The 27,760-nt window shown below is 39.3% G+C and overlaps 1 protein-coding gene across 2 annotated transcripts in view; it reads right to left on the bottom strand.

Annotated features, from left to right (window-relative positions):
• IMPACT (impact RWD domain protein) overlaps positions 1-27,585 on the bottom strand; it is a 30,810-nt gene extending 3,225 nt beyond the window's left edge. Inside the window, exons 1-10 of one of the 2 annotated variants that reach the window (XM_033178092.1) lie at positions 27,429-27,585; positions 26,177-26,305; positions 25,296-25,348; positions 23,846-23,908; positions 16,263-16,348; positions 9,907-10,029; positions 7,384-7,487; positions 5,084-5,157; positions 2,387-2,477; positions 610-744 (exon numbers count right to left, since the gene is read on the bottom strand). In XM_033178092.1, the coding sequence (XP_033033983.1) occupies positions 610-744; positions 2,387-2,477; positions 5,084-5,157; positions 7,384-7,487; positions 9,907-10,029; positions 16,263-16,348; positions 23,846-23,908; positions 25,296-25,348; positions 26,177-26,305; positions 27,429-27,464 (894 nt within the window). In that variant the 5' untranslated portion in view covers positions 27,465-27,585. Of the gene's footprint in view, positions 1-609; positions 745-2,386; positions 2,478-5,083; positions 5,158-7,383; positions 7,488-9,906; positions 10,030-16,262; positions 16,349-23,845; positions 23,909-25,295; positions 25,349-26,176; positions 26,306-26,973 lie in introns of both variants that reach the window. The other variant, XM_033178093.1, reaches the window with a different exon arrangement.
• Positions 27,586-27,760: the final 175 nt, after the last annotated feature.

The raw sequence follows: 27,760 nt of genomic DNA on the forward strand, positions 1-27,760 counted from the left end.
GTGGTGAAACGCCATCTCTACTAAAAACACAAAAAAATTAGCCAGGTGTGGTGGCGGGAGCCTGTAGTCCCAGCTACTCGGGAGGCTGAGGCAGGAGAATGGCGTCAACCCAGGAGGCGGAGGTTGCAGTGAGTCGAGATCATGCCACTATACTCCAGCCTGGGCAACACAGCGAGACTCCGTCTCAAAAAAAAAAAAAGAAAAAAGGAAGAAAGCATCTAAAGGTATGCCGGTGGAGGCGGAGATGTTTTGACACTAACGGAGAATTTCAGAATTTTATAGATGTTTAAAGAACATCTAGTCTGATATAATATCAGCTACAACCACTCTGGGGCTCAATTTTAGGGGTGGAACCTAGTTGGTCTTAAAAGGTTTTTCTAATTATAAAATTTTATGAACCTATGAAATCAAGGTGCGAAGGGATGAAGTGATCTGTCCAAAGTCACGTGACTGGCCAGACACACTGTTTAGAGTCTAGGTCTCCAGGTTCTTAGTCCAAAGGTTTTATCAATTCACCACCCACATTCTGATTCATTCTCTTCTGTCTTTTTAAAAAATTCCCAGGCAGTGATAAGAAACTCTCTAGATATAGTATGAGGAGCCACTTACAGGTGAATTTGTGTAGTTCTTTTCCACTAGTATGTTTCTGGCACAGTTGTTGATATGTTTAAAGCGATCTGGTCCTAGCAGAATCCCTCCATACCAGCGTGATACTACCACCATGACATTCTTCACATTCAAAATCTGTTATTTTTTGGAAGCATAATTAGATACATAGACAGACATGTACAAATATGAGTTTTAAAAAAGGAGAAAGAAATAACCCATATATAAAATTGCACATAAAATTTCCCAGTGACTTTAATGGTAGAGTCATATGAGTAGGCACTGAGTAAGATTATTAACAATTCAGGCAGTGAAATGAAAGAACAGAAGGGAATCTGGAAAACCATCACTTGTGTGTTTCACAAATGTCCTCAAATCCCCAAATTTGGGGCAACTGGACAGAGTGAAGGGGAGACCATGCAGGTAGGATTCTAGTTCCTGGTGACTTCAACCAGAACAGCTAAATTTAGGCAGCATTTTACCACTAGGCCAAATAACAACAACAACAAACACCCTGCTTCTGAACAAAGCTACAGGCGCTGCACGAGGCATCAATCCCTGGGGCTACTAGTAAGGTTTTCATCAGTTGAGATCTAGATCAGTCTCGCTCTGTCACCCAGGCTGGAGTGCAGTGGGGCAATCTTGGCTCACTGCAACCTCTGCCTCCTGGGCTCAAGTGATCCTCCCACCTCAGCCTCCCAAGTAGCTGGGACCTACAGGTGCATGCACCACCATGCCCGGCTAATTTTTGTGTTTTTTTGGTAGAGACAGGGTTTCACCATGTTGCCCAGGCTGGTTTCGAACTCCTGGGCTCAAGTGATCTCCCCGCCTCGGCTTCCCAAAGTGCTAGGATTACAGGCGTAAGCCACCATGCCTGGCTGTCTTCATCAGTTTGACATCTGTCAAATGCTGCCCTTAATGTGAAGCCGGCCAGCTTACAGGCCTGCCTCACAAACACAGTTCCTATTCAAGGGAAAGGCCTTGTTAGAAAATAAACCTTCACATACAAGAGCAGAAAAAACCAAGTAACTACCTTAGGAAAAAAACAATCCAATCTTAAAATTAATAAACAATAAATGATCACCAGACAGATGAAGAAAATCCAGCAGCATGAAAGAGAAAGGACAAGATAAACAAACTAAAATGGACCAGGAAAAATTTTTTTAGGGGTGAGAACATCTTAAAAAAGAAACTCTAATTAATATAATCGGAGAAATTCTAGAAGATATTGGAGCCATAAAACAGAACAGGATATTCTTAAAAAGGAAAAACAGAAAGCAAGAAAGAACTCTTAAAAATTAAATATATGGTTGCTAAAAAAAATTTTAAATTCAACAGAAATTTTGGACAACAGTCAAGAAAATGTCTCAGAATATAAAGACAATGAGATGGACAACTTAATTCAAAAAAAAAAAAAAAAATTCTGGATCTATCCAGAGGTTCCAATATCCAGCTTACAGGAGTTCCATAAAGAAAGAATAGGAAAAATAAAGAGAAGGAAATTGTCAAAAAAACAAAGAGTGTCCCCAAAGTTGAAGACAATCTTCTATTGTCTATATCTTGAAAGCATAGCACTTATTATTAATTATTTGCTTTCTGTCCCACATCCACTGGTTAAAATTTTCATTCAATCAATATTTTAACATCAACTACTAATTAAATCAAACATATCTTATATTACATAGTTCAACTGACTTAGCTATTATTAAATGGAGCTCTGTTTTATTGAGAAATTTTATGGCTTGTACAGAACAGGACTGATAGTTTAACTTACACCTACCTCCATGAGATGAAGAAGACGCCCACCAGCTGCTGTTTCCCCATCATCCTCACAATCCTGTAAGAAGGTCTGTTTATCCTCACAATATATTCTGCAAATACATGTAACAGCATTACACTTTGAACCTAAAATATTATAATAAAAGTTATTCCTCAATATTTGTGATCATTTTGATTACTTCCAAAATTGGCATATTCATTTTTTTAAATCCTTCTTGAAATATGTATTATATTAGATATATTTTCACTGATGGCTTACTATCCAGTATGTTTGCCTTTTTATATACTTGGGAAAGCTAGAAATCAAAGGCATCTCCTTTATATCAGAAAATTTGCTATTATGTGAATTTATACATGTGACATTCCCCTTACTTCATTTAACCTTGAAGCTACCGAGAGCAATCATTGAAAAACATTTATTGAGAATATACTGTATAGAAGCAACAGGTACTATGACATATTACAAAACAAGTAAGTGGCACGCATCTGTCTTCAAAGAGCCTTAAGATGTAGTGAAACAAAAAGCATATAAAAAAGATGAAGGCAACAAAACCAACATAAGGTATTATTTTATACTTTCCTCTCATTGCAGCCATCAAGCATTTCTCTATTTTCTTCTAAGAATGCAAAGATTTAAATTTTCCTCTGGATGGTTACTAATATTAGAGACAAGTCATGGTATTTTTATCCATTTAAACTATCTAGAAAGTTATATTTGAAATAATAATGTAGGCCTACAATACAGTAAAATAAGCTTGGCAAATAAGTGCTAGAGATTGAAAAAAAAAAAAATAGTGTCAGTTACAGTATGCCATCTGGTGGATTTCTTAGGGCCCTACAATGGTATCATGTGGAACTGGGCAAATGTTGTAAAGACATCTCCCCAGCTCTGGCCATAAAAAACTGTAAACTTTTAAAGTAAATACTAAAAGCTATAAAAGCCCATCTACACACCTAAGTCAATTATGTTATCTTACAGCTGTCACATTCATTCATTCACTCATCCTTCCTTCCCTCCATCCATCCACCCACTCAATATTTACTGACCACCTACTATGAACATTAAAGTTAAAATACTATGAGTGCCTTTTTTCTTTTTTCACATAGCTTAGATATAAAATTGTTGAAGCTGTAGCCACAGCCACGGAGGAGTCAAATAAAGAAAACAAATGAAATTGGATTATCAAATTTAGCTTTATCACTTAACTATGGGATCTTGAAAAGCTAACCTTTCTACAGTGGTAGAACTGCTAACTAACCAGAGTTAATTTACATAAAGTTTTGGCACAGAGTAGGCACTCAAAAAACAGGTAGAATAAATGAACATTACAATTTTTACAGCCCACTCTAATGACTGAGAGTAGTCTAATTCCTCATTTTCCTATTGAAGGTCATAACTGATTAAGAAAACATTAAAATTCTGTCCAGTGAAATCTATTAAGAGGGGAATTACACAACAAATAATTGTTTGTAAGTAAGTTTTGGCACTTAAAGAGATGTGAAATTAGTAATATTAAGAACTCACCTACTCAAAATGATGAGTTTTTGAGTTTCAATTTCAGATAGCCTAGATTCTACAAACAGTCTCAATCACATTTTAAATTTATACCAAGTCCCTGTGTCCTGATTTATTTTAGGCCTAAACTATGTTCTTTTAAAGTCTTATAAATTTGCGTTTTTCAAATGCCCTTCATCTCTTCACTTACAAGTCAGCAAAGATGCATATAAAAACCTGAATTCTCAAAGCCGAAACTCATGTCGTAAAAGAAATACTCTTACTTCACTGCTTATGGGAGCATAAATTGGTTTTAAAAACCTTTGGGCTCACACCTGTAAATCCTAACACTTTGGGAGGCCGAGGTGGGCAGAACACTTGAACTCAGGAGTTTGGGGCCAGCCTGGGCAACATGGCCGAACTCTTGTCTCTACAAAAAATATAAAAATTATGCCGGGCATGGTGGCTCGTGCCTATAGTCCCAGCTAACTTTGGAGGCTGAGGTGGGAGGACTGCTTGAGCCAAGATTGCACCCCTGTGCTCCAGCCTGGGCAACAGAGGGAGACCCTGTCTCAAAAACCAAACCAAAACAAAATGAAACCTTTGCAAGAAATTTGGCTATATATCAATAGTTTCAAAATTGCTCACATTTTTTGAAAATTCTACTTCTAAGAATTCTTTCTTCCTTTTATTATATTCCCATTTCACTTCAAAAAAGAATCTCAAGCAACCAGAACCTATCCTGAGAAAATAACCTAAAAAGTATACAGAGATGTTCCCTGGACCACTCTTTATAATCGTGAAAAATATGAAAAACTAAGAGGAAATGAATGGTTAAACTGTAGTATGGCACCTCAAATATTATACAGCCACTAAACAGTATTTATCAAGCAGTTATAACAACACGAAAAAGTGCTTTTGTTTAATTAAGAAAAAAACAGGATACAAGGGTAAAGCATTGAGAAAAAATAACCTTTGCATAGAAAAAAACAAAACAAAAACCAAAATATTGTCAGTTACATTTGATGGCAGAAAATGCCAGATTTGTCCCTTCAGTTCTTTTCTGCAGTTTCCAAGTATTCTACATGTCTATTACTATTACGATGGAAAAAATACATAATAGTTATTATTTTCTAAAACCATGTATCATTTCCCTCTATTTTTTACAAATTGCGTATACTAAAACTTGTGATGATTACTCACCTGTAGGCATAGATGTTGTGGGTGGCACTAGCTATTTTCTTATTCTCATACAATTTGGAAAGAACCATTTTCACCTTAAAAACAGCAATAATATAAATAAGTATGCTTTTTATATTTGCTCTGTAAATAAATGCTAGAAAAATACCTTAAAGTATGCTGTATTAAAATAGCCACTCAGAGTCTACTATACTCTGAAAAAGTCATTTCCAAAGTTTCCTTCTCATTTTAGGGACAGAAACTGGTACTCATAATTGATATAAAAATGACAGACCTGGTATTTTTGAGCACTAATTATCAACAAGTATTTCGGTACTACTATGTCAAAGGGATAATTTGTTCCCCGTGTAGGGAATTTTAAATGTATTATGTAAAACTTCTAAAAACTAGCTCTGAAATCTACCAAATGTATACATCCCATGTAGCAGGTGTACAATAATGGTATGTTCCAAATGTTATAAAACCACAGCTTTCTCTGGGAGTCAAGTAAGGTTCATAGAGGAGGTCACATGAGCCAGGTCTTACAAGTGGCAGTTCTTCTGTATCAAAAGGAAAGATGGGGCAGGAAGAAGACATTCCACACAGAGAATAGGGTTATATGCAAATACAGGGACTGGGTGACCAAATTTAGCAAATAAAAATACAGGACATCCAGTTAAATGTGAATTTCAGATAAACGGCAAGTAATTTTTTTACTGTAAGTACGTCCCATGCAATAATGTTTACCTGAAGTTCAAATGTAACTAGGTATTCTGTATTTTATCTGGCAACCCTAGCAGGAACAAAAAAGAGAAAAGTTCAGGAAGCTTTACACAGCTTAACTTAGAGTATGAATGAGATGACAGAAGATGTGTCATGAATGATAAGCTAGGGCCATATTACAAAGGATCTGTGTAGTAAGTTTAGATGTTCCCTTGTAGATATTGGAAATCAGCAAATATTACATGTGCAAACGTGGATAAGAGAAAGAACAGATATACATGGTCAGATTTTTCAGGAATGTTGTCACGGCAAGAAGTATGGAAGAAATATTGGTGGCAGGGAAGACTGAGGTAGAGCTGGGGACACCAATTTGGATCACAAATTGTGCAATCTTCTGTTTATCATTTTATAATCTTTCAGGTTCTCAAATTCTGATCAACAAAATAGACAACGACCTCTAAAATTGGTTTCAGCTCTCACAAATCATAATGCTGTAAATCTAAGTGACTATGATCAGAAACAGAGAGAGGATCCAGAATGAACAAATTCAGAATTAGAATGTCTCAGGAGGACCCTGGGAAGAAGATTTGACCAAGGGCCAGGGACAAAATAGGATTCCTGAGAGAAAAGACCAGAAGTCCGCACCAAAAGTTATGCTCTTGACCACAGGTCAATGCAGAAAAGAACTTCCTCTTTCAGAGAGTGAAAGAGCCTGGTACAAAGAGCTGTATCCCTGAAGGCCACGGCTTTAAAGAGCTTCAAGAGTAGAGTAGCTGCAAAGACCAAAGGAAGAGACTCATGCCTAAAACTTGCGGTAAATGAGACTTTTTAAAAAATGTAACTTTACAGGTAGTATTGAAATTGCCTCGTACATCAAGAAGGTAAGCTGAGCTACATTATAGAAGCAAGGAAGAAGAAAAGGATTCTGCTGAAAGGAGACTAAGAAAGACAAAGACCTAGGAATAGTTTACGGCTGAAACCTCTCCCATTTATATCCGTGGGTGGAAATGAGGTCACTTAAGATCACGAAGCACAAAGGAAAGTGAGTCAGGTAGGGAGGACTGGGTTTAGCCAGTCTGTCCACTGTCCCCTTTGTTGAATAATAACAGAGGAATGGACTTAGTTTCACGGAACTCCCATTCGACAGGACAAATAATTCTTTTCGACAAGATATTAAGCATCACAATTTTCTATAACACAATGAGTGTTTCTTATTTAAAGATTCATTAGAGGGTTAACCCCTAATCAGAGTTTAGATACAATTTTGAAAGCAGTGACAGGCCTGGCTAGGTGGCTTATGCCTGTGTTCTCAATACTTTGGATTGGGAGGCTGAGGCAGGAGGGCTGATTGAGTCCAGATTGAGACCAGCCTGGGCAACAAGGAGAGACACCATCTCAAAAAAAAAAGAAAGAAAGCAGAGACAAACAGAAACAAAACAAACCTTCCGTGATTCACAGTAATTAGGGAGTAGAAAAATGAACAAATAATTTTTATCTTATATGAAAATAAAACATAAAAGTGAAAAAAAGGGCATTATTGCAAAATCATTTACCCGATATTTTAGTAAATTATCAAAATGAGCTAGACAAAGGAACTTTACCTGTTTGGGACAAACTACTGGTGCCAAGTGTGCCTGAAAAGTACTTCTTCGGTCTGTAATAGGAATGCCATGATCAATCGGAGGTAATTCTTCTACTTCTACTTCTAGAAATGTAGAAGAAACTTTATTTTTTAAAAAGCCTTACATTCAAATACTGAGAAAAATGAAATGGGGGGGGGAGCTGGGAAAGAAATGTAAATTACATGGCAAATCAACTAAAATAACTATTAATCATTATCTACCAACATTAAATGTAAATTATAATTTTAAGTAAAAAGTTTCTAAGTATATTGTACATAAGATTAAAATATTTGATTTATAAATGATTTCCACCTGCCAAGGTTACCCAGGGAAAGCAGTGGGTTGGGACTAAAATCCTGTACTGCTGCAGTCAGTAGTGTAAGTTGGCACAATATCTAATATAATACATAATTTTTAAGAGTGGAAAGGGGTCCTGAAAACAAAGATTTATAGCTGCTAATATAAAACTTATTTATCAGTTTCACTGTAGTTAGACCTCTGAATTGGGAAAATATGAATTTATATTCTTTATATTGTGTAGCTATAATATAATGCCTTCTGCTAATATAACTGTTTCTACTTCATATGATGGAATTAAATACATCAATAATACATCTAATTGGTATTCCATAAAGAGTATCATGATTTCCAGTTATTACACCTCTTAACAAGTTTAAGAATCATGGCTGGGCGTGGTGGCTCACACCTGTAATCCCAACACTTTGGGAGGCTGAGTGGTGGATCATCTGAGTTCAGGAGTTTGAGACCAGCCTGGCCAACATGGTGAAACTCCCATCTCTACTAAAATACAAAAATTAGCCGGGCATGGTGGCTTGAGCCTGTAATCTCAGTTACTCGGGAGGCTGAGGCAAGAAAATTGCCTGAACCTGGGAGGCAGAGGTTGCAGTGAGCCAAGTTCGTGCCACTACACTCCAGCTTGGGCAGCAGAGCAAGACTCAGTCTCCAAAACAAAATTAACCCTCAATTCTGTTGAGAGACTTAATCATCCTGGCTACTGCTACCTGCCTCACTTAGGATGAAAAGTTATTCAAGACAAGAAAGTAGGTTTATGTAAGATGTTTTACATCTTCCCTCTGATACTATCCTTTTCCTGAATTGATTTTTACCACTGTACTAACACAGTAATAAGTCAAATACAGTATTAGGGTCAATATGAACTACTGACCAATTGATAGTATTTATTTATGAGTATGATTTTTACTCTTTCTCTTTTCATGCTAGATCCTGTTTTCCAAAGATATCATATGTCAAATTCACACAGAAATAAATGATTAAAATGGGAGCTACTTAGGTTGAAGCATAAATGAGAGCCCTGAATGCTCCCCACTCTTTCATTTCCTCTTTGTTCCTTTCTACTAGTCCTGGACACCATTCAAAAGCCTTAAAACTCAGAACACCTTTTAAAAGCTACCGTGTAATGACACAGGAAACCCCTCACCTTCAAACAGAATGAATATTCCCCCGGTCTCTTATGTTTTCTTAAGAGGCTTAGGGAAACTAACGATAACATTCAAAATTTTTAAATAGTAAAATGAAACATAGTATCACAGCAACTTATTTTTATGTTGAATACTACTCGATTATGAAACAAATTTGTTTAAACGAAACCAAGGCCAGGCGTGGTGGCTCATGCCTATAATCCCAGCACTTTGGGAGCATGAGGTGGGCAGGTCATTTGAGGTCAGGAGTTCTAGACCAGCCTGGCCAACATGGCGAAACCCAATCTCTACTAAAAATACAAAAATTAGCCAGGCATGGTGGCATATGCCAGTAATCCCAGTTACTTAGGAGGCTGAGGCAGGAGAATCACTTGAACCTGGAAGGCAAGGCTGCAGTGAGCTAAGATCGTGCCACTGCACTCCAGCTTGGGCGACAGAGCAAGACTGTATCTCAAAGAAAAAAAAAAAAAAACTGAACTCAAGCTGGGCACAACGGTGCATGCTTAGAGTCTCAGCTACTTGGAGGCTGAGGTGGAAGGATCACTGGAGCCCAGGAGTTCAAGGTCAACTTGGGCAACACAGCAAGACCTCGTCTCTCACAAAAAACAACTCTTAAAGGCATTTCACTAGCTTTAATTTCGGGGCTGCACTTTCAGTTAATATATTTGTACCTGTGAGCATAGACTGAAATTTAATCCTGAGACATCAGGAAACAGCTAAGGATTTCAATATAGAAATATAAAAACATGATGTGAACAAAAACCTTAATAGCTTTTCTTAGTTTCAATTTCTTCCATCAGTAAATCAAAACTCTAGAAAGCAGGGGGAAAAGAGTAAATTTCCATTTTTTCCTTACCATTCTGGTAAGACTTGGCAAACACCAAAATTGCCAACAGGCAGGAAAAAAATTAATCTTATCTGCAAATTAGTAACTCCTTCCTAAAATCTGAGAAAATTAGTAAATTTATCTATCATCTCAAAGAACAATACATAATACTACCAACCCACTCTCCACAAAAGAAATTAGTTAGTAACATTATACCTGTCCGAGTTTCACTGATATTAAAATCCAGTGCTTTAACCGAACTTTCTGGCTGACATGCTAAAATGAGATCATCTTCACATTCAACATCTTCCTCTTCAGTTTTCTTCTTTATATCTGGGCCTATGTGAATATGAGACACAATTACTCTATGATGCAGATAAGAAACGATGCTTTTTTAAAAAATCACTGGGTCTTGGGTTTTTGTTTTGTTTTTTTCTTTTTGAGATGGAGTCTCGCTCTGTCGCCCAGGCTAGAGTGCAGTGGGGTGATCTCAGCTCACTGCAAGCTCCGCCTCCTGGGTTCACGCCATTCTCCTGCCTCAGTCTTCCGAGTAGCTGGGACTACAGGTGCCTGCCACCACGCCCAGCTACTTTTTTGTATTTTTAGTAGAGACGGGGTTTCACCGTGTTAGTCTCGATCTCCTGACCTCGTGATCCACCTGCTTCGGCCTCCCAAAGAGCTGGGATTACAGGCGTGAGCTACCGTGCCCCGCCCAGGTCTTAGGTTCTAAACACCATTCTTCAATGGTAGGAACCAGCACTCAGCCCATAAAAGAACTGGTTGATTCCTGAGTTGGAGCAAGGAAACTATAAGATGAACCTGGAACGTTGTGTGGATTCACAAACTGGGAAAAGCTCAAAAAGAGATGGTGCTTATAAAAAGAACACAGGAGCTAACCTGAAGGGACCCTTAAAGGTCAAAGCTAGAACAATTTGAGCAACAACAAAAAAAAGACCTTATGGCATTTTAACCCATGGACTGAAATAATACACATGAGTCCATACTGATATAAATAATAAACAGATAAACAAATACATAAATGGGGAGGACAGACATCCCTTCCTCATAATAGAATTCCAATTACTAAATGAAGAAATGAAGAAAATAGAAAATCATCATCAGGCAAACACCACAGTAATAAATATTGTTGACAAGTTCCATGGGCAGATGCTAAAATTAGTGGCCGAAAGTTTAAGGAGAAACAGGATATTAGCATAGCTTCAAAGTATCTCCCTCAAGCTACAAAGAGAAAGATAGTAACTGCAGTGGTTAATCTTACATGCCAACTTGGCTAGGCCACAGTACCCATATATTTGTTTACTTTTGTTTGACACAGTCTCACTCTGTCACCCAGGCTGGAGTGCGGTGGTGCCATCTCAGCTCACTGCAACCTCCACCTCTCCGGGTTCAAGTGATTCTCCTGTCTCAACCTCCCAAGTAGCCGCAATTACAGGCACGCGCCACCATGCCCGGCTAATTTTTGTATTTTTAGCAGAGATGGGGTTTCACTGTGTTGGCCAGGCTGGTCCTGAACTCCTGACCTTAAGTGACCCACCCACCTCGGCCTCCTAAAGTGCTGGGATTACAGGTGCAAGCCACTGTGCCCAGCCTCAGTACCCATATATTTGGTTAAGCACTATTCTAGATTTTTCTCTGAAGGTATTTTTTGGATGAGATTAACAATTAAGTCAATTACTTTGAGTAAAGCGGACTCTCTTCCATATGGGCCTCATCCAGTCAGCTGACGGCCTTAACATGAAAAGACTGACCTACCCAGAGGTCTTTTCTTGGTAGAAATTTTTCTGTCCAGAAAGAGGAAATTTTTCCTCTTTCCCCAGAAGAGGAAATTTTTCCAGCAGACCATCTTTGTTTTCAAACCGCAGTATTCACTCTTCCCTGGATCCCCAGCCTGCCAGCCTATCCTGCAAATTTTGGACTTTCCACCTTCCACAACTGTATAAGCCAATTTCTTAAAATATATTTCCCTGTGTGTGTGTGTGTATACATACACACATATATATGCACGCATACATTCTATTGGTTCTGTTTCTCTGGAGAACCCTGACTACAGGATTTACAGTGGAGACATCTGGCAAACACCATCTTAACTGAGATATCAAGGTAAATATCACCAATAATAAGGCATATGATACAGCAGGCACAGTGGCTCACACCTGTAATCCCAGCACTTTGGGAGACTGAGGCGGGAGGATCACTTGAGCACAGGAGTTTGAGACCAGCCTAGGCAACCTCGTCTGTACAAAAAATTGTAAAAGTAGCTGGGAGAACACCACCACTCCCTGCTACTTTTAAAATGTTTTGTACTCCCAGCTCTTTTTAAATTCTTTGTAGAGACAGGGTCTTCCTATGTTGGAGCTACACCCTATATCCCAGCTATATCCTCCAAGCCTGGGAGGATAGCTTGAGCCCAGGAGGTGGAGGCTACAGTGAGCCATGTGTTCATGCCACCGCACTCCAGCCTGGGTGACAGAGCAATATTCAGTCTCAAAAATTAAAATTAAAATTAAAAATAAGGCATATAGGCCAGGCGTGGTGGCTCACGCCTATAATCCCAGCACTTTGGGAGGCCGAGGCGGGTGGATCACTTGAAGTCAGGAGTTCAAGATCAGCCTGGCCAACGTGGTGGAACTCCATCTCTACTAAAAACACAAAAAAAATTAGCCAGGCATGGTGACAGGCGCATGTGATCCCAGCTCCTCGGGAGGCTGAGGCAGGAGAATCACTTAAACCCGGGTGGCGGAGGCTGCAGTGAGCCAAGACTGTGTCACTGCACTCCAGCCTGGGTGACAGAGCGAAACTGTTCCAAAAAAAAAAAGCATATGATATAAACTCCTTGATACATTGCACTATGAAAGACACAACAGCATTTTTTTAGTATTCTTGCCAAAAATGGCTAATCGCACTCCAATCGTGAGAAAACACTGGACAAACCCAAATTGAGGGGCATTCTACAAAATAACTATCAGTAGTCTTCGTTAAGTGTCAAGGTTATAAAAGTCAAGGAAGCACTGAGTAACTGTTTACAGACTAAAGGAGAATAGAGACACAACAATGGAATACAATGTAGAATCCTAGACAAGATCCTACAACAGCAGAAAGGATATTGGTAAGTTTGTAAAATCTGAATAAGCTCCTTAGTTTAATTAATAATACCACACCAGTGTCAGTTTTCTGCTCTTAATAACTGTATGATGGTTATATAGGATGTTAACAGGAAATCAGGGTAAAGGATATAAAAGAGCCCTTCATACCATTTTTGTAACTTTTCTATAAGTTTCAAATGAGTTCAAAAGTTTTAGAAATTGTAAACAGCTGTGTATAATCAGTTCAAAATCAGAATTTCTATGCTAAAAAAATATATAAATAATAAAGAATAAATCTGTACTGAAGATTAACAGTAAAATCAAAATGAATTACTTAACAAGTAAATGACTAGCAGAAGAGACTTCTCATGAGCTATTCTGATCACTAGCTCTTTTTCTTATTAGTCCTTCAGAATTGTTAAGCCTTCCACTTTATTATGAAGTCTACAATTTTAAAGAAAAATAATCCAAACAAAAAAATTTCTAAAAATTCAAAATCATGAATTATACAACACAAATCAGTAACCCCAAAAGTTAAGGAGTGGTTAAACTACATTATGGATACAGGTAAGGAAAAATATTATTTTTTTTTTTTTTAATTTTTTTTTTTTTTGAGACTGAGTCTCACTCTGTCACCCAGGCTGGAGTGCAGTGGGGCCATCTCAGCTCACTGTAACCTCCACCTCCCAGGTTCAAGCAATTCTCCTGCCTCAGTCTCCCGAGGAGGTGGGATTACAGGCAACTGTCACCAAGCCCAGCTAGTTTCTATATTTTTAGTAGAGATGGGGTTTTACCACGTTGGCCAGATTGGTCTCAAACTCCTGACCTCAAGTGATCTGCCTGCCTCAGCCTCCCAAAGTGGTGGGATTACAGACATGAGCCACTGCACCCAGAAAAAAATGTCATTTTTAAGATCAATTATTAAAATTTCCTAAGAGTTAAGTGATACAAAAGTTTTCAGAGTCCTAATTTTTTACTATAATACATTCCATTTCTGTAATCCATCTCCAGGAAGGCAGATTGACAAATAACTTGTTTTTGGAATTCTGAGAATACTTTTCTCATAGATGCCCTGAAATGCTACAAAATCAGAACATGGATCATAAAAAGTTGAAGAAAATACTTGGAGAAAGATTGTTATATAGACAATATCTTCATGTCATTTATCTCTCTTTTTTTAATGTTTGTGGATACTTAACAGGTGTATGTATTTATGGGGCACATGAGATATTTTGATACAGGCATGCAACATGTTATAATCATACCACAGAGAACCGAGTGTCCATCCTTATCCCTCTGATTTTAATAGAAGCAGTAAAAATACTTGCACTCGTAGAAAAATGGTAAAAGGATTCTAAAAAAAGATATACTGCTATCAACTTTAAACTGATTTTGCCAAAGGAGTCCTAAATAGTTTCCCATAAATAGCTTTCTAAAAAATCAGTAAGTAAACTACCAGGTTCTGTTTTTGTTTTCTTTTCTTCTTCTGTTTTCGGAGACAGGATCTCAGCCTGCGCCCAGGTTGGAGTGAGTGCAGTGGCATGACCATAGCTCACTGCAGCCTTGATCTTTCAGGCTCAAGCAGTCCTCCCACCTCCACCTCCCAAAGTGCGGGGTTACAGGCCCAAGATCTTTTTTAATCCCTCTTTTTCTCATATTAAAAACAATTCTAGCAGTGTAACAAGAACATCCTATTTGGAAGTAACATGTTAAATAGAGTTATTTTACCCTCTCAAAGGCCTGTGTGGTAAGTGAAACAAAGATTAGCAAGTGAAGTAAGAGGAAACACTGAAAACCTCCATGTTGTTCATATGGAGGTTTAAATGATTCAATAGAAGATTAATAATAGAGCAAAATATAAATTTTCAGATGTTTTAAAATTAGTGGTAATGGCTGCCTAACAATGGGAATACTAAAAACCACTGAACTATACACTTTAAAAGGGTAATTATGACATATAAATTATATCTCAGTAAAAAATTCAACCGTAAAGTTAATTTCTATATCCTAATATTGGTCACTGTGCTTCCCAAAATTCTTTTTCTATAAACACTAGACTCATTTCAAATTAATATCTCAGCTGGATATAGTGGCTCATGCCTGTAATCCCAGCACCTTGGGAAGCCAAGGCAGGTGGATCATTTGAGGTCAGGAGTTCAAGACCAGCCTGGCCAACATGGTAAAACCCTGTCTCTCCTAAAAAGACAAAAATTAGCCAGGCGTGTTGGTATACGCCTGTAATCCCAGCTACTTGGGAGGCTGAGGGAGGAGAATTGCTTGAACCTGGGAGGCACAGGTTGCAGTGAGCTGAGATCGTACCACTGCACTCCAGCCTACTGATGAACTGAGACTCTGTCTCAAAAAATGAAAGAAAGAAAGAAAGAAATATCTCATTTATGTAGTTTAATAAGTCATGAGGAAAGTTACAAAGTCCACATTACCTTAACTATAGTCAAAGAGAACAGAAATTTTCGATCCAAGTTCTTTCACCATAAAATTCTACTTCTATAAGAGTATACAGGAGTCTTCTTTATTTGCAAGGGATATATTCTAAGACCCTGCAGTGGATGCCTCAAAGCACAGATAGTACTGAGCCCTATATATGCCGTTTTTTCCTATATATACATATCTATGATAAAGTTTATTTTATAAATTAGTCACAGTAAGAGGTTAACAACAATAACTAAAACCAAAATAGGCCAATTATAACAATATACTGTGAGGCCAGGCACGGTGGCTCATGCCTGTAATCTCAGCCCTTTGGAAGGCCAAGGCAGGCAGATCATGAAGTCAGGAGATCGAGACCATCCTGCCTAACACGGTGAAATCCCGTCTCTACTAAAAATACAAAAAAAATTAGCCGGGTGTGGAAGCGGGCACCTGTAGTCCCAGCTACTGCGGAGGCTGAGGCAGGAGAATGATGTGAACCCGGGAGGTGGAGGTTGCAGTGAGCCGAGATTGCGCCACTGCACTCCAGCCTGGGCAACAGAGCAAGACTCTGTCTCAAAAAAACAAAAAAAACTATCTATCTATCTATTGCACTGTACTTACCCTTCTTGTGATGATGTAAAATTATAAATGCCTATGTGATGAGATGAAGTGATAGAATGGCACAGCCCAAGATTTCATAATATTTTCAGAATGGCACACAATTTAAAACTTATGAATTATTTCTGGAAATTTCCATTTAATATTTTCAGACAACAGTTGACCACAGGTAACTGAAACCATGAAAAGTGAAATCTCAGATAAGGAGGAATACTGTAATACGAAATCAAAGAGTCTAAACCTTATAGAAAGAAATAACTATAATTACATAAGTAATGAAACTTTTCAGAGAAACTTGGATTTTATAATATACAAACCTTAAACCAGAATACAGATTTTCATATTAAATTTCAATCAGAGTATCTACATAAAAATGTAATTATAAGTTAAAAGACTATTGATAGTATTTTTCAGTCCTACCTGGTTCTGTCATCTGAGATTTTTGTATTAGAACATCTCTTATTTTCTCCACCCACAGGTAAAGAATACTTTCACCGATATTCTGTCTAAACAAAATTCAGGGAAAACAAAATTTGTTATTTCAAAAATCATCTTCTCAAATTCAAGAAGATACTGACATTTACAATCAGAGACATTATAAACAATCTAACCATTTCTTTTTTAAAATAATTTATAAAAACCTGGGGTTTATCAACATTTGTGTCTGAGTATTTAATACAGGTTATAGCAACCTTAAAAATTCCAGTCGACTCCAAAATTAACATGGCTTACTTTAAAATAAGCAGAAGCGTGGTAACCAAAGAGGGGAATAAACATTTCCAAACTAGATGGATTAGAGAAATATAAATGTGACTTAGTTTCTGTAAGTGGATACAATCTTTCAGTATGATCACTGCTTGCTTTTTTAAACTTTTTAAAGAACTTCAAACCACTTATTTGGTACACTTATCATTTAGTATACTTATCTCAACAACAAAGAATGCAAAGCACATGGGGAACTCCTTCAGGGAGTCAGTTTACAAGACCTAAAAGACAATTCAACAATTTTATATTCATATCTTGTTTCTGACCAAATATTCTATTGCCTAATATTCTATTGCCTACATAAATATTCTATTGCCTAAATTGATAAATTTTGGTTCCAAATGATATTTGGTTGTCTTGGGTAACTAACTCCATCTCAAAGGATCACTGAGAAAAAGAATGTGTCACGGGTTTTGAAGTCATGTCCATAGTTATGTTAAATGATGGCAACAGCAATAAAATAAAGGCCCAAGCGTCTGCTCTTTAGAGAAAGACATAATTGTAGATAAGTATGGTATGTGTTTAAAGATATCACCACACTACTATACAGCAACACCTCACCTCTTTCCTCTAACAGTTTCCCCTGAAACCATTATCTCTCTTTATCACTACTCATCAGCACCCACCAACACTTTCAAAACAAGCAGGCAGAAAAAAACGTTTTCAAATAATTCTACACCCTCAAATCCTCCCCATCACACCCACATCACTACAATTCCTAGTACTAAAACTAAATACTTGTATTGGTTGATATAACAGTAAAGCTATTCACTAAAATGCACTAAGCTGTGTGAAGTTAAACTAATCATTTGATCTGAGTTTCCGTCACCTAATTTTCAATATTATAAGCTGGAAGAGATGATTTTTAAAATAAGAACAGTCCAGGGTTGGGTGTGGTGTAATCAAAGCACTCTGGGGGACCAGGGTGGGCAGATCACCTAAGCTCAGGAGTTCGAGACCAGCCTGGGCAACATGGCAAAATCCCTTCTCTACAAAAAAAATACAAAAATTAGCCAGATGTGGTGGTGTGTGCCTGTAATCCCAGCTACTCGGGAAACTGAGGTGGGAGGATTGCTTGAGCCTGGGAGGTGGAGGTTGCAGTGAGTGGAGATCGTGCCACTGCACTCCAGCCTAGGCAACAGAAAAAGACTGCTTCTCAAAAACAAACAAACAAACAAAAACAAAAAACAGAAAACAAACAAAAAAACCGGGCCAGATGTGGTTGCTCACACCTATACGCTCAGCACTGTAGGAAGATAGCTTAAAACCAAGAGTTTGAGACCAGCCTGGGCAACAAAGCGAGGCTCCGTTTCTGCAAGAAATTCAAACACTTAGCCAGGCACAGTGATGTGTGCCTGTAATCCCAGCTACTTAGGAGGCTGAGGTGGAAGGATCACTTGAACCCGGAAGTTTGGAGGCTGAAGTGAGCTATGACTGTGACACTGCACTCCAGCTTCGGCAACACAGCAAGACTCAAAAAACTAAAAAAAAAAAAAAAAAATTTAAAGAACAAAAAAAAGATAGCTGCTAGTTTAATGCTGACAATATTATCCCCTTTCTACAGATGAGAAAACAGACACAAAGAGATGACACTATTTTAAAAACTGACTCCAAAAGCCTGACTGAAACAGCCTTAACCTCAGCTAGACTAAACTTTATATGGGCCCATTCCTGACTCTAGGCCCTTACCTCCCTTTTCTTAGAGCATTTTCTTTACAAAACTTGTCATTGTAAATTCCTTCTCTGTCTCTTTGAGATATATGTAAATCGTTTTATAGAAAACGTTCATTGGTTTTACAACCCAGGAAATGTCTTTCTCAAGGACCTGGGAACCATCCCTTTGAAACACATCATCAAAGGAGACACTGCCCTCATCTTCCAGTCTCTGTGGAAGCAGAGGAGGCTAACTTCAATGGGTACCTATTAGTAAACACGCATGGCCTACTCACCAAGAGAAGTATTTGCAAACTCAGCAATAACGTAATATGCCCAACACACCCAATTCATGGTCCCACATAATATCTTTCAGTACTTTTGCACTAGCTCATCCCGGCCCTTAAAAACCCATCTGCCTTTTGTTTCAGAGGAGTAGAGTTCAGGAGTTCACACTTAATTCTGGCCTCTTTCCCTTATTGCAGGGGCCTTGAATACAGTCTCCCTTGTCTGTTTAACTTTATCCAATGTAATTTTTGATTCAAGAAGCCTCACTCACCAACATTAAAACCTAAGATTCCATGATGCATCAAAATGTGAAGAGATGTAGAAAATTTCAAAAACTATCTTCTTGGATTCTAAATTAAATATTGCTATCACAGAAATTCACAAAATCAAATACTATAAAAAACTTGTAATCCTTTTCATTTTATCTTAAACACCATCATATTCTAAGTATTTTAAATGTATTTACTTTTTGTTTTATCAAAATATTTTCATTTATTAAAAATATTCATATGCAAAATATTTAAATAAAAATTAAGGGCTGGGCACAGTAGCTCGTGCCTGTAATTTCAACATTTTGACATGCAGAGGCAGACAGATCACATGAGGCCAGGAATTTCAGACAAGTCTGGGCAAGGTAGCAAGACTCCTTCTTTACAAAAAAATACAAAAATTAGCCAGTGGTGGCACACCTATAAACCCAGACACTCAGGAGGCTAAGGCAGGAGGATCACTTGGGAGGTCAAGGTTGCAGTGAACCATGATCGTGCCACTGCACTCCACCCTAGGCAACAGAGAGAGACTCCATCTCAGGAAAAAAAAAGTACGTACAATAACCAATAACCTACATCTAATCAATCACCAAATCCTAGCTTATATATATATATATATTTTTTTTTTGAGACAGAGTTTTGCTCTTGTTGCCCAGGTTGGAGTGCAATGGCACGATCTCAGCTCACTGCAACCTCTGCCTCCCGGGTTCAGGTGATTCTCCTGCCTCAGCCTCCCAAGTAGCTGGGATTATAGGCATGCGCCACCATGCCTGGATAATTTTGCATTTTGAGTAGAGATGGGGTTTCTCCATGTTGGTCAGGCTGGTCTCTCTCGAACCCCTAACCTCAGGTGATTCGCCTGCCTCAGCCTCCCAAAGTGCTGGGATTACAGGCATGAGCCACTGCGCCTGGCCAATATATTTTTAAGTATTTCTTTAACTGACCTTCTTCTCCATTCGTATTCTTTTTGCCTTAACAAAGGCCGCCACTATATCCCTGAGTTACTGACTGCTCTTCTAAAGAGTCTCTTCTTCACAGACTTACTTTTTCTTTATTTTTGAGACAGAGTCTCACTCTATCATCCAGACTGGAGTGCAGTGACTTCACTTCGACCTCCTGAACTCCAGTGATCCTTCTACCTCAGCCTTCCAAGTAGCTGGGATTACAGGCATGCCCCATCACACCCAGTTAATTTTTATTTTTTAAATTTCTATAGAGATGGGGAAGGTCTCACTATGCTGCCCAGGCTGGTCTCAAACTTCTAGCTTCAAGTAATCCTCCCATATCGGCTTCCGAAAATGCTGAGATTACAAACAAAAGCTACCACATCTGGCTCATGTTTAATTTTTAAAAACCTGTATTTTTCCCTTGCTGCCCTCTGCTGGAATTATATGGAAAATACGATTAAAAGTTGTCACAAAGGCCAGGCGCAGTGTCTCATGCCTGTAATCCCAGCACTTTGGGAGGCTGAGGCAGGCGCATCACTTGAGGTCAGAAGTTCAAGACCAGCCTGGCCAAAATGCTAAAACCCCATCTCTATTAAAAATACAAAAATTAGCCAGGTGTACAGGCGCTCACCTGTAATCTCAGCTACTCAGGAGGCTGAAGCACGAGAATTGCTTGAACCTGGGAGGTGGAGGTTGCAGTAAGCTGAAATCGCACCACTGCACTCCAGCCTGGGCAATAGAGCAAGACTCAGTCTCAGAGAGAAAAGAAAAAAAAGTTGTCACACAAAAGTTTTAAAAATAAAGCCAGGTGTGATGGTATGTGCCTGTAGTCCCAGCTACTTGGGAGGCTGAAGCAGGAGGATCACTTGAGGCTTGAGCCCAGGAGTTCAAGGCCAGCTTGGGCAATACAGTGAGGCCCTATTTTAAAAAAAAAAAAAAAAGTTTTACAAGTAAGATGTGTATTTCTATTTAGACTACATGTGTGAAAATAATAACCACTGGACCAAGGTTATTTGAGCACGTTTAATAAACAAGACACCATATTCCACCATTAGAATAAACTATATTATAATCTCTGACACTTCCTAAGTCTCAAATAGCTCAAGTGAACTACTTAAAGAGAAAAGGTAAGTTGTGTCCTGCGGGAAGGTATCTTTTAGTAAAAGGAGGATGTTTGGGAGAGGGGATAGGCAAGTGAAGAGCCACTTCTGAGTGTATGACATTGTACACGGGTAAGAAAAAACGCTAACTGATGAATGTGATTAACATGATGGAAGCTAAGTGTGGAGAGATTTCCAAGAAGGAGCAAGTAGTCAATATCACCAAAAGTTAGGTAAGAGCTGAAAAATGGCCACTAGATGAACAATTCTGGTGTTAATGGTGAACAAATCCGCAGTATACTGATCTTATTCTATTCAGGGGCTGGGGGTAGTGGGCAGATAAACTGGCAAATAAGAGAGGATTATAGAAAGAAGTTTGTTGGGGGCACAAAAGTTGGAGTGGCCAATAATGTTAGGGAGAGGTATCAGAAAACATTTAATTAAGGAAATACTTATACTTCCACCAAGGATGATGGAATCACTAAATGGGGACCCAAGGAAGACCATACTTGCTCTAGGCAGGAATAAGTAGAATGGATTCCACAACAACTTACCATTTTCTAATTAAATATTTTGGAAGGGAAAGAAACCTGGCCTGGATCCCAGGGACACAAAGAGGGACTGTCACTGTACCAAATGGAGTGGCCACCTAGAACATATAATACAATCCTTACTAGATCCTGGATTACAGTAAAACTGATATTCCAGAACATTATTTATTTTACTAAATTATTTCATTAAAATTAATCTAAATCATAGTTGTATCTTCTCTAGACAACTGCATTAGCCCCCAACTGATGTCCCACATCTACTCTTGCTACCTTCCAAACACTACTTCAAACAGAAATAGAATGATCTTATTTATTTATTTATTTATTTATTTATTTTTGAGACGGAGTTTTTGCTCTCGTTGCCCAGGCTAGAGTGCGGTGGCGCAATCTCGGCTCACTGCAACCTCCGCCTTCCAGTTTCAAGAGATTCTCCTGCCTCGGCTTCCCAAGTAGCTGGGATTACAGGCGCCCGCCACCCCCAGCTAATGTTTTTGTATTTTTAGTAGAGACAGGGTTTCACCATGTTGGTCAGGCTGGTCTCGAACCACTGACCTCGTGATCCACCTGCCTCAGCCTCCCAAAGTGCTGGGATTACAGGTGTGAGCCACCACACCGGCCCTAGAATGATCTTTTTTTAAATGAAAATATTATCATGGCCAGGCACAGTCGCTTAAACCTGTGTCTCTGCACCTTGGGAAGCCAAGGCAGAACTGCTTGAGGCCAGGAGTTTGAGACCACCTGGATAACAAACCAAGGCTCCATCTCTACAAAAAAATATTTTTTTAAAAAATCAGCTGAAGGCAGAACATGGTGGCTCATGCCTGTAATCCCAGCAATTTGGGAGGCCAAGGTAGGTGGATCATTTGAGGTCAGGAGTTCGAGACCAGCCTGGCCAACATGGTGAACTCCGCCTCTACTAAAAATACAAACATTGGCTGTGCATGATGGCAGGCGCCTGTAGTCCCAGTTACTCTGGAGGCTGAGGCTGGAGAATTGCTTGAACCGAGAGGCAGAGGTTGCAGTGAGCAGAGATCACACCACTGCACTCCAGCCTGGGCGACAGAGCGAGACTCCATCTCAAAAAAATTTTTTTTAAATTATTTAATTAAAAAAAATTAAAATTAGCTGGGCATGGTGGCACACATCTATAGTCCCAGCTACTCGGGAGACTGAGGTGGGAAAAATCACTTGAACCTCAGAGGTCAAGACTGCAGTGAGTCACTATTGTGCCACTGCACTCCAGCCTGGGCAAGAGAGCAAGAACCTGTCTCAAAGAAACAGAGAAAATCTTATCGTGGCACCCTACTACCTAAAAGCCTTCTCTACTTCCAACTATTCTTAGTATAAAGACAGAATCTTTAACATAACCTACAAAACTCTGGAGGACCTGTCTTGTCTACCTCTCCAGGTCCTTTTCCTACCATATTCCCTCCATCTCATCCTGTCTCTTATCACTGCATATCACCATCACTGTTTCCTACAATGTGCCAAGCTCCCTGACGCCAAGCCTTGTGCTGTGGCCTCTCACTGGAATTATCATCCCCTAATTAACTCTGCTTTTAAGTCAAAGAAGCCATCCCTCACCTCCTAGACTATGTCAGGTCTTGTTTCAAACTCAATTCGTTTTGCATATCTTCCTTTCATAGAACTTATCACAGCTATTGTTATATTCATTTTTACAATGTTATAAGTAATAACTCTCCCCCACCAGAAATTCTAACTGCCATGATAAAGGGCACTTCTGTTCATGCTAGCCATACCTGCACCCAGGATCTAGTACAGTGCCTGCCATGTAATATTTATTGAATGAAGGAATGAATGAAAAATATAGCCCATCAACAGATTCTGAGTCTTATGGCCTAATACAAGGGAAATTACCACTCAAGGTATATAGACATTTAATACATAATTACACTTAGGATTCTGTTATCAATTTCATTCTACATAGCCTATGAAAATACCAAATCAAGAGCAGTATCTCTGAATTTACTTTCACAGCTGGCTAAGTGTTTTTGTTTTTTAATTAAGATCCTTTTAGCAAATAATTTTTTTTAATTTATTGAGATTGAGATAGGGGTCTCACTGTATTGCCCAGGCTAGTCTTGAACTCCTGGGTTCAAGCAATCCTCCCATCTCAACCTCCTGAATAGCTGGGATTACAGGCCTATGCCATCGTACCCAGCTTGGCTAAGTGTTTTTTATAGTTATTAGCTCTAAATATTGCTGTATTTTTGTATCTAAGTAGAAGCTATCAAATGTATATATAAAATTATATAACCTTTCAAGGTCTCTTCAAGTGAATTCTTTTTGTTAAAGCAGAAGTAGCTTTAAAAAGTTTAGAAAGGTTCTAACAAAGAGTTCACAGATTCAACAAAAGCCCACAACACAATCACTAACCGAATTATTTTTAAAAAATTACCTGTCACTTACATATATATTTCCTCGAGGCTATTTGATAAATCCGCACGTTCTTGCCCTTTAAGCCAAGGAGCACTAAGATTAAATAAAACAATTAAGAAGATTATTCAAGGATTATGTTTATATCTCAAATTGCTGATTACATCACAAACAAATTTTTTTTGGCTTTAAAAAATTATTTTCATAAAATGGTCTTATATTTGTATAAATCTATATAGTCACAAAATGCTTTAATTAGCATTAATTCATTCAGCCTTCCCAAGAAACCATGACAAAACCCACACCAAATTACTCTGTTTTAATGGTTTAAAAATTGGCCAGGCGCGGTGGCTCACGCCTATAATCCCAGCACTTTGGGAGGCCGAGGCGGGCGGATCACGAGGTCAGGAGATCAAGACCATCCTGGCTAACATGATGAAACTCCATCTCTACCAAAAATACAAAAATTAGCTAGGCGTGGTAGTGGGTGCCTCTAGTCCCAGCTACTCAGGAGGCTGAGGCAGGAGAATGGCATGAACCCAGGAGGCGGAGCTTGCATGAGCCAAGCACACCTCTGCACTCCAGCCTGGGAGACAGAGTGGGACTCCATCTCAAAAAAAAAAAAAAAATTTTTTCTGAAAAGGATATTTATGTTTACAAGCATTCTATATCTATCATTTGCAATAAATAAAAATAAAAATTTACAGAACCATTATTAACAGTAAGCATTAACGCTATGGTTTTAAAATATGTGCATAAAAAAACTAACAGGTAAAAATTCTAGTAATTGAGTTTTTTTTTTTTTTTTTAGGCTAATGAAGTGAAGCGGTAGGAGTGAAGAAACAAAGTAATCTAGCCAGTTGTGATCAATTACTGGTTATAAATCAATTACTGGTCTACAATCAGACCAGCCTAGTAATTGAGTTTATGCAATTCTGTTCCCAAGGGTTTATACATATTACTGGGTGATGGGGCCAAGGTAGATGAAATATCACTTGCATCAACAGGTCATGACTCATAAAAGATTAAGCTTGGGCTTCTAAGAAAATGGTTCGTCAACATCAATGGGGAAAGGAGCAGGGAGAAACACCAGAAGCATGAAAGGTAACTCCTGGAAAGCAGGCAGTCTTACATGTACATCAAGGAACTGTGGTTAGGTCAGGAGAACTAGGTTAGGAGAAACTCTAAGGGCCAAGGTTTCTAGATTACTAGGCTAAAGAGGAAGGTTTCCTTCCTCATCTCTAAAGACAATTCTGCAGCTACTTCACCTCTACAAACCTTGCGATTCTCTTTCATACTAAGTGGCATATTCCACTGTTTTATAGAAATTAATTTTTATTTAAATGCTGTCTACCAAACCCAAAAGGTATTTTTAATTTCTATATACATTTGAATAAGAAAGATATTTCCTGTAAATGCAAATTACAGTATAAACATCTTTCAAAATATAATCTAACAATATAAACGTAGAAATACAGCTTACTTCAACTGGTAGATAGGTGGAGCTGTACCTGGGTATTCATTCGGCAGCATCACCTACAACGCAGGTTCAAAAACATCTGTTTACACTTCATCAAGGTTCAAAAGTAACCATATTTACAAAGCTAGCAACCGGACAAAAAGGGCAAGGAGGACAGAGGTGAAAGGAAAAGGAAAACTGAAGTATGGACTTTATACCCTGACCCCAAGTGGATGGAGTGGCATTATAATATTTTCTGGGCACTTTTCAGTATTTCAGAAGAAATACTACAAAAATCCTAGGAAACACTATTAACTATACAAACAGCTAACATATAATAGAGAACCATACACATACTTCTTTTCAAATCAGTATTATAAAAACAAACACTGGCAAAAACTGTTTTGCCTCCTTTATGTTGAAAGTTCATACAAGCAGTCATCAAAGATTAAGCACTAAGAAAAGCCATAGCTGACCTTTTCATTTATTTTATCCTAATTACAACTGATAATTGATCATTGATTCTCAATTAATAAAGAAATGAGTGTCTCCTCTACCAGTCATCTACATTATTAACCTCTCCTTCCTTTTAAATGTTAGCCATCTTTCCAGGTTTGGACCCTTTCCTGTTAGATGAAGAGAATAATGAAGGGAAGAAAAACTACAGTCTCTCAAGGGTACATTAACACTTTTAAAAGATTAAAAGCACTGGATTAGAAAGACTGAAACTATCAATTAATGTATGATTTGAAAGTGATCTGAGATGTAACGGCCCATGTATTTCATCATTGACAAAAGCCAACAACAATTTAGAAAACAATACAAATAATCATTAGAACACAGAAGTCAACCATATAGTTAATATTGTAACTGAAAGATGGCTGCAGGGAAGGGGGAAAAAGTACCTGCAAGCAAAGCGTCCATTTGGGGTCATCTATATCGTCGCTAATTCTAATACAAAATATTTTGGCACAGTCGTCAATGACACACCATTCCTCGCCATAAATGGCTGCCATTGCTTCAATTTCCTCATTCTGAAAGAAATTGATTTTTTAAAAAGTCAGCAAATGTACATATCTTAAAATCCTGTTCTTACTACTTTATAAGGTATTCGCAGTCAACATCACCAGCATAGATAAAAGATTCCTAGATGAGCCTTACCAGGCCAAATGTTTCTTAAGAGTAGGTCACCATGTTCTATTCTCTGGGTAGTTGCTAGACGCTACTCCAATGACTGGAGCCAGGCTTGCTACTGCATTACTGCGATTTTGGCCACTATCCAGCCAAAATTTAATATATATGCACTCCTATACTTTGTAATGACCATTCACACATGAAAAGATAAACCTATCTTCTCTGTTCCACCGTCTCTTTTTTAACAGGTAATCTCCAGCCCTGACTCCCACCCCAGTAGCTCTGCCCCACATTATCTGCGTATCTCTCCTGGGTGTCTCACTGGTTCTTTCGAATTAAATTTTGTGTGGCGGGGAGGTGGGGAGGGGGTACACAAGGACTGGATGGGTGGGTGGGTGGTAATCAAACCCTTAAAACATTTCATAAATTATTCTTTGGACTTGGGGTTAAAACAGAAAAATAACTGGAGGACCTAAAGGGAAAAGATGGGAAGCAAAGCATCCGTTCGACTTCGTAGCATTTCATTTTGTACTCACAGCCCTGTAGGAAAAGACATATGATCGCTCACGTGAACAAGGCACAGCGAAAGCTCGATGCCAAGGATCAGAAGGAGGGAGATTCGGTGGGCTCTCGGGGACGTGCAGGGTCTGGGCTACTGCCCATTTTGCAAAGGGGGAAACCCGAATTCTTAAGTGATTTGTCCAAGATGACCCGGCGGCGGCAGGGTGGGGAGCGAAACCCTGGTTTTTGCCTTCGGCCCAGAGCTGCTTAGTCGCGTGTTAATGGTTGACGAGAACACCGTCCGAGACAGGCCGACCCCGCGACCGCCAAGGAGCTGCCTGCCTAAGAGCGCTCGCCGAGGGGAAGCGCCGAAAAAATGGAACGCGGTGGAGCAAATGGCGTGGCCGGTGCTGGCGGAACCCAGGGCTGCCCCGGGCGGAGTGCCCCTCGGCTGAGAAGGACTGGGATGGCGAGGCGAGCCCGAGCCGAGCCTGGAGAGTCAGCACCCCGCCGGGGCCTCACCTGCCTCTGGTCGCTCCCTGCGTCCCCCTCAGCCATGTGGCCCAGGGACCGGCCCTGCAGCAGCCGCCGCCTGCCAGGTCCGGAGCGCAGGGGCGGGGCGCTGCGGCTGCGAGCCGAGAGCTGGCTGCGGCGCGGCCGGACCCGGAACCGTAACCCTGCCACGCCGCGCAGCCGGCATCTGCTTCCGGGTTGCGGGCCAAAAGGTGCAAGGGGCTCCGGGCTCCTGGATTTGGTGTGTGGTTCTGCCCTGGGGCCTCGCTTCCGCCTTTCCACTCTCCCTTAGGGCAAAGACACAGGGAAAGCCGGCCCTTCCGAGTTGCTGCCGGAGGCAT

This window comes from Trachypithecus francoisi, unplaced genomic scaffold (assembly GCF_009764315.1).
Source record: "Trachypithecus francoisi isolate TF-2019V2 unplaced genomic scaffold, Tfra_2.0 Lachesis_group19, whole genome shotgun sequence".
Lineage (NCBI taxonomy): Eukaryota > Metazoa > Chordata > Mammalia > Primates > Cercopithecidae > Trachypithecus > Trachypithecus francoisi.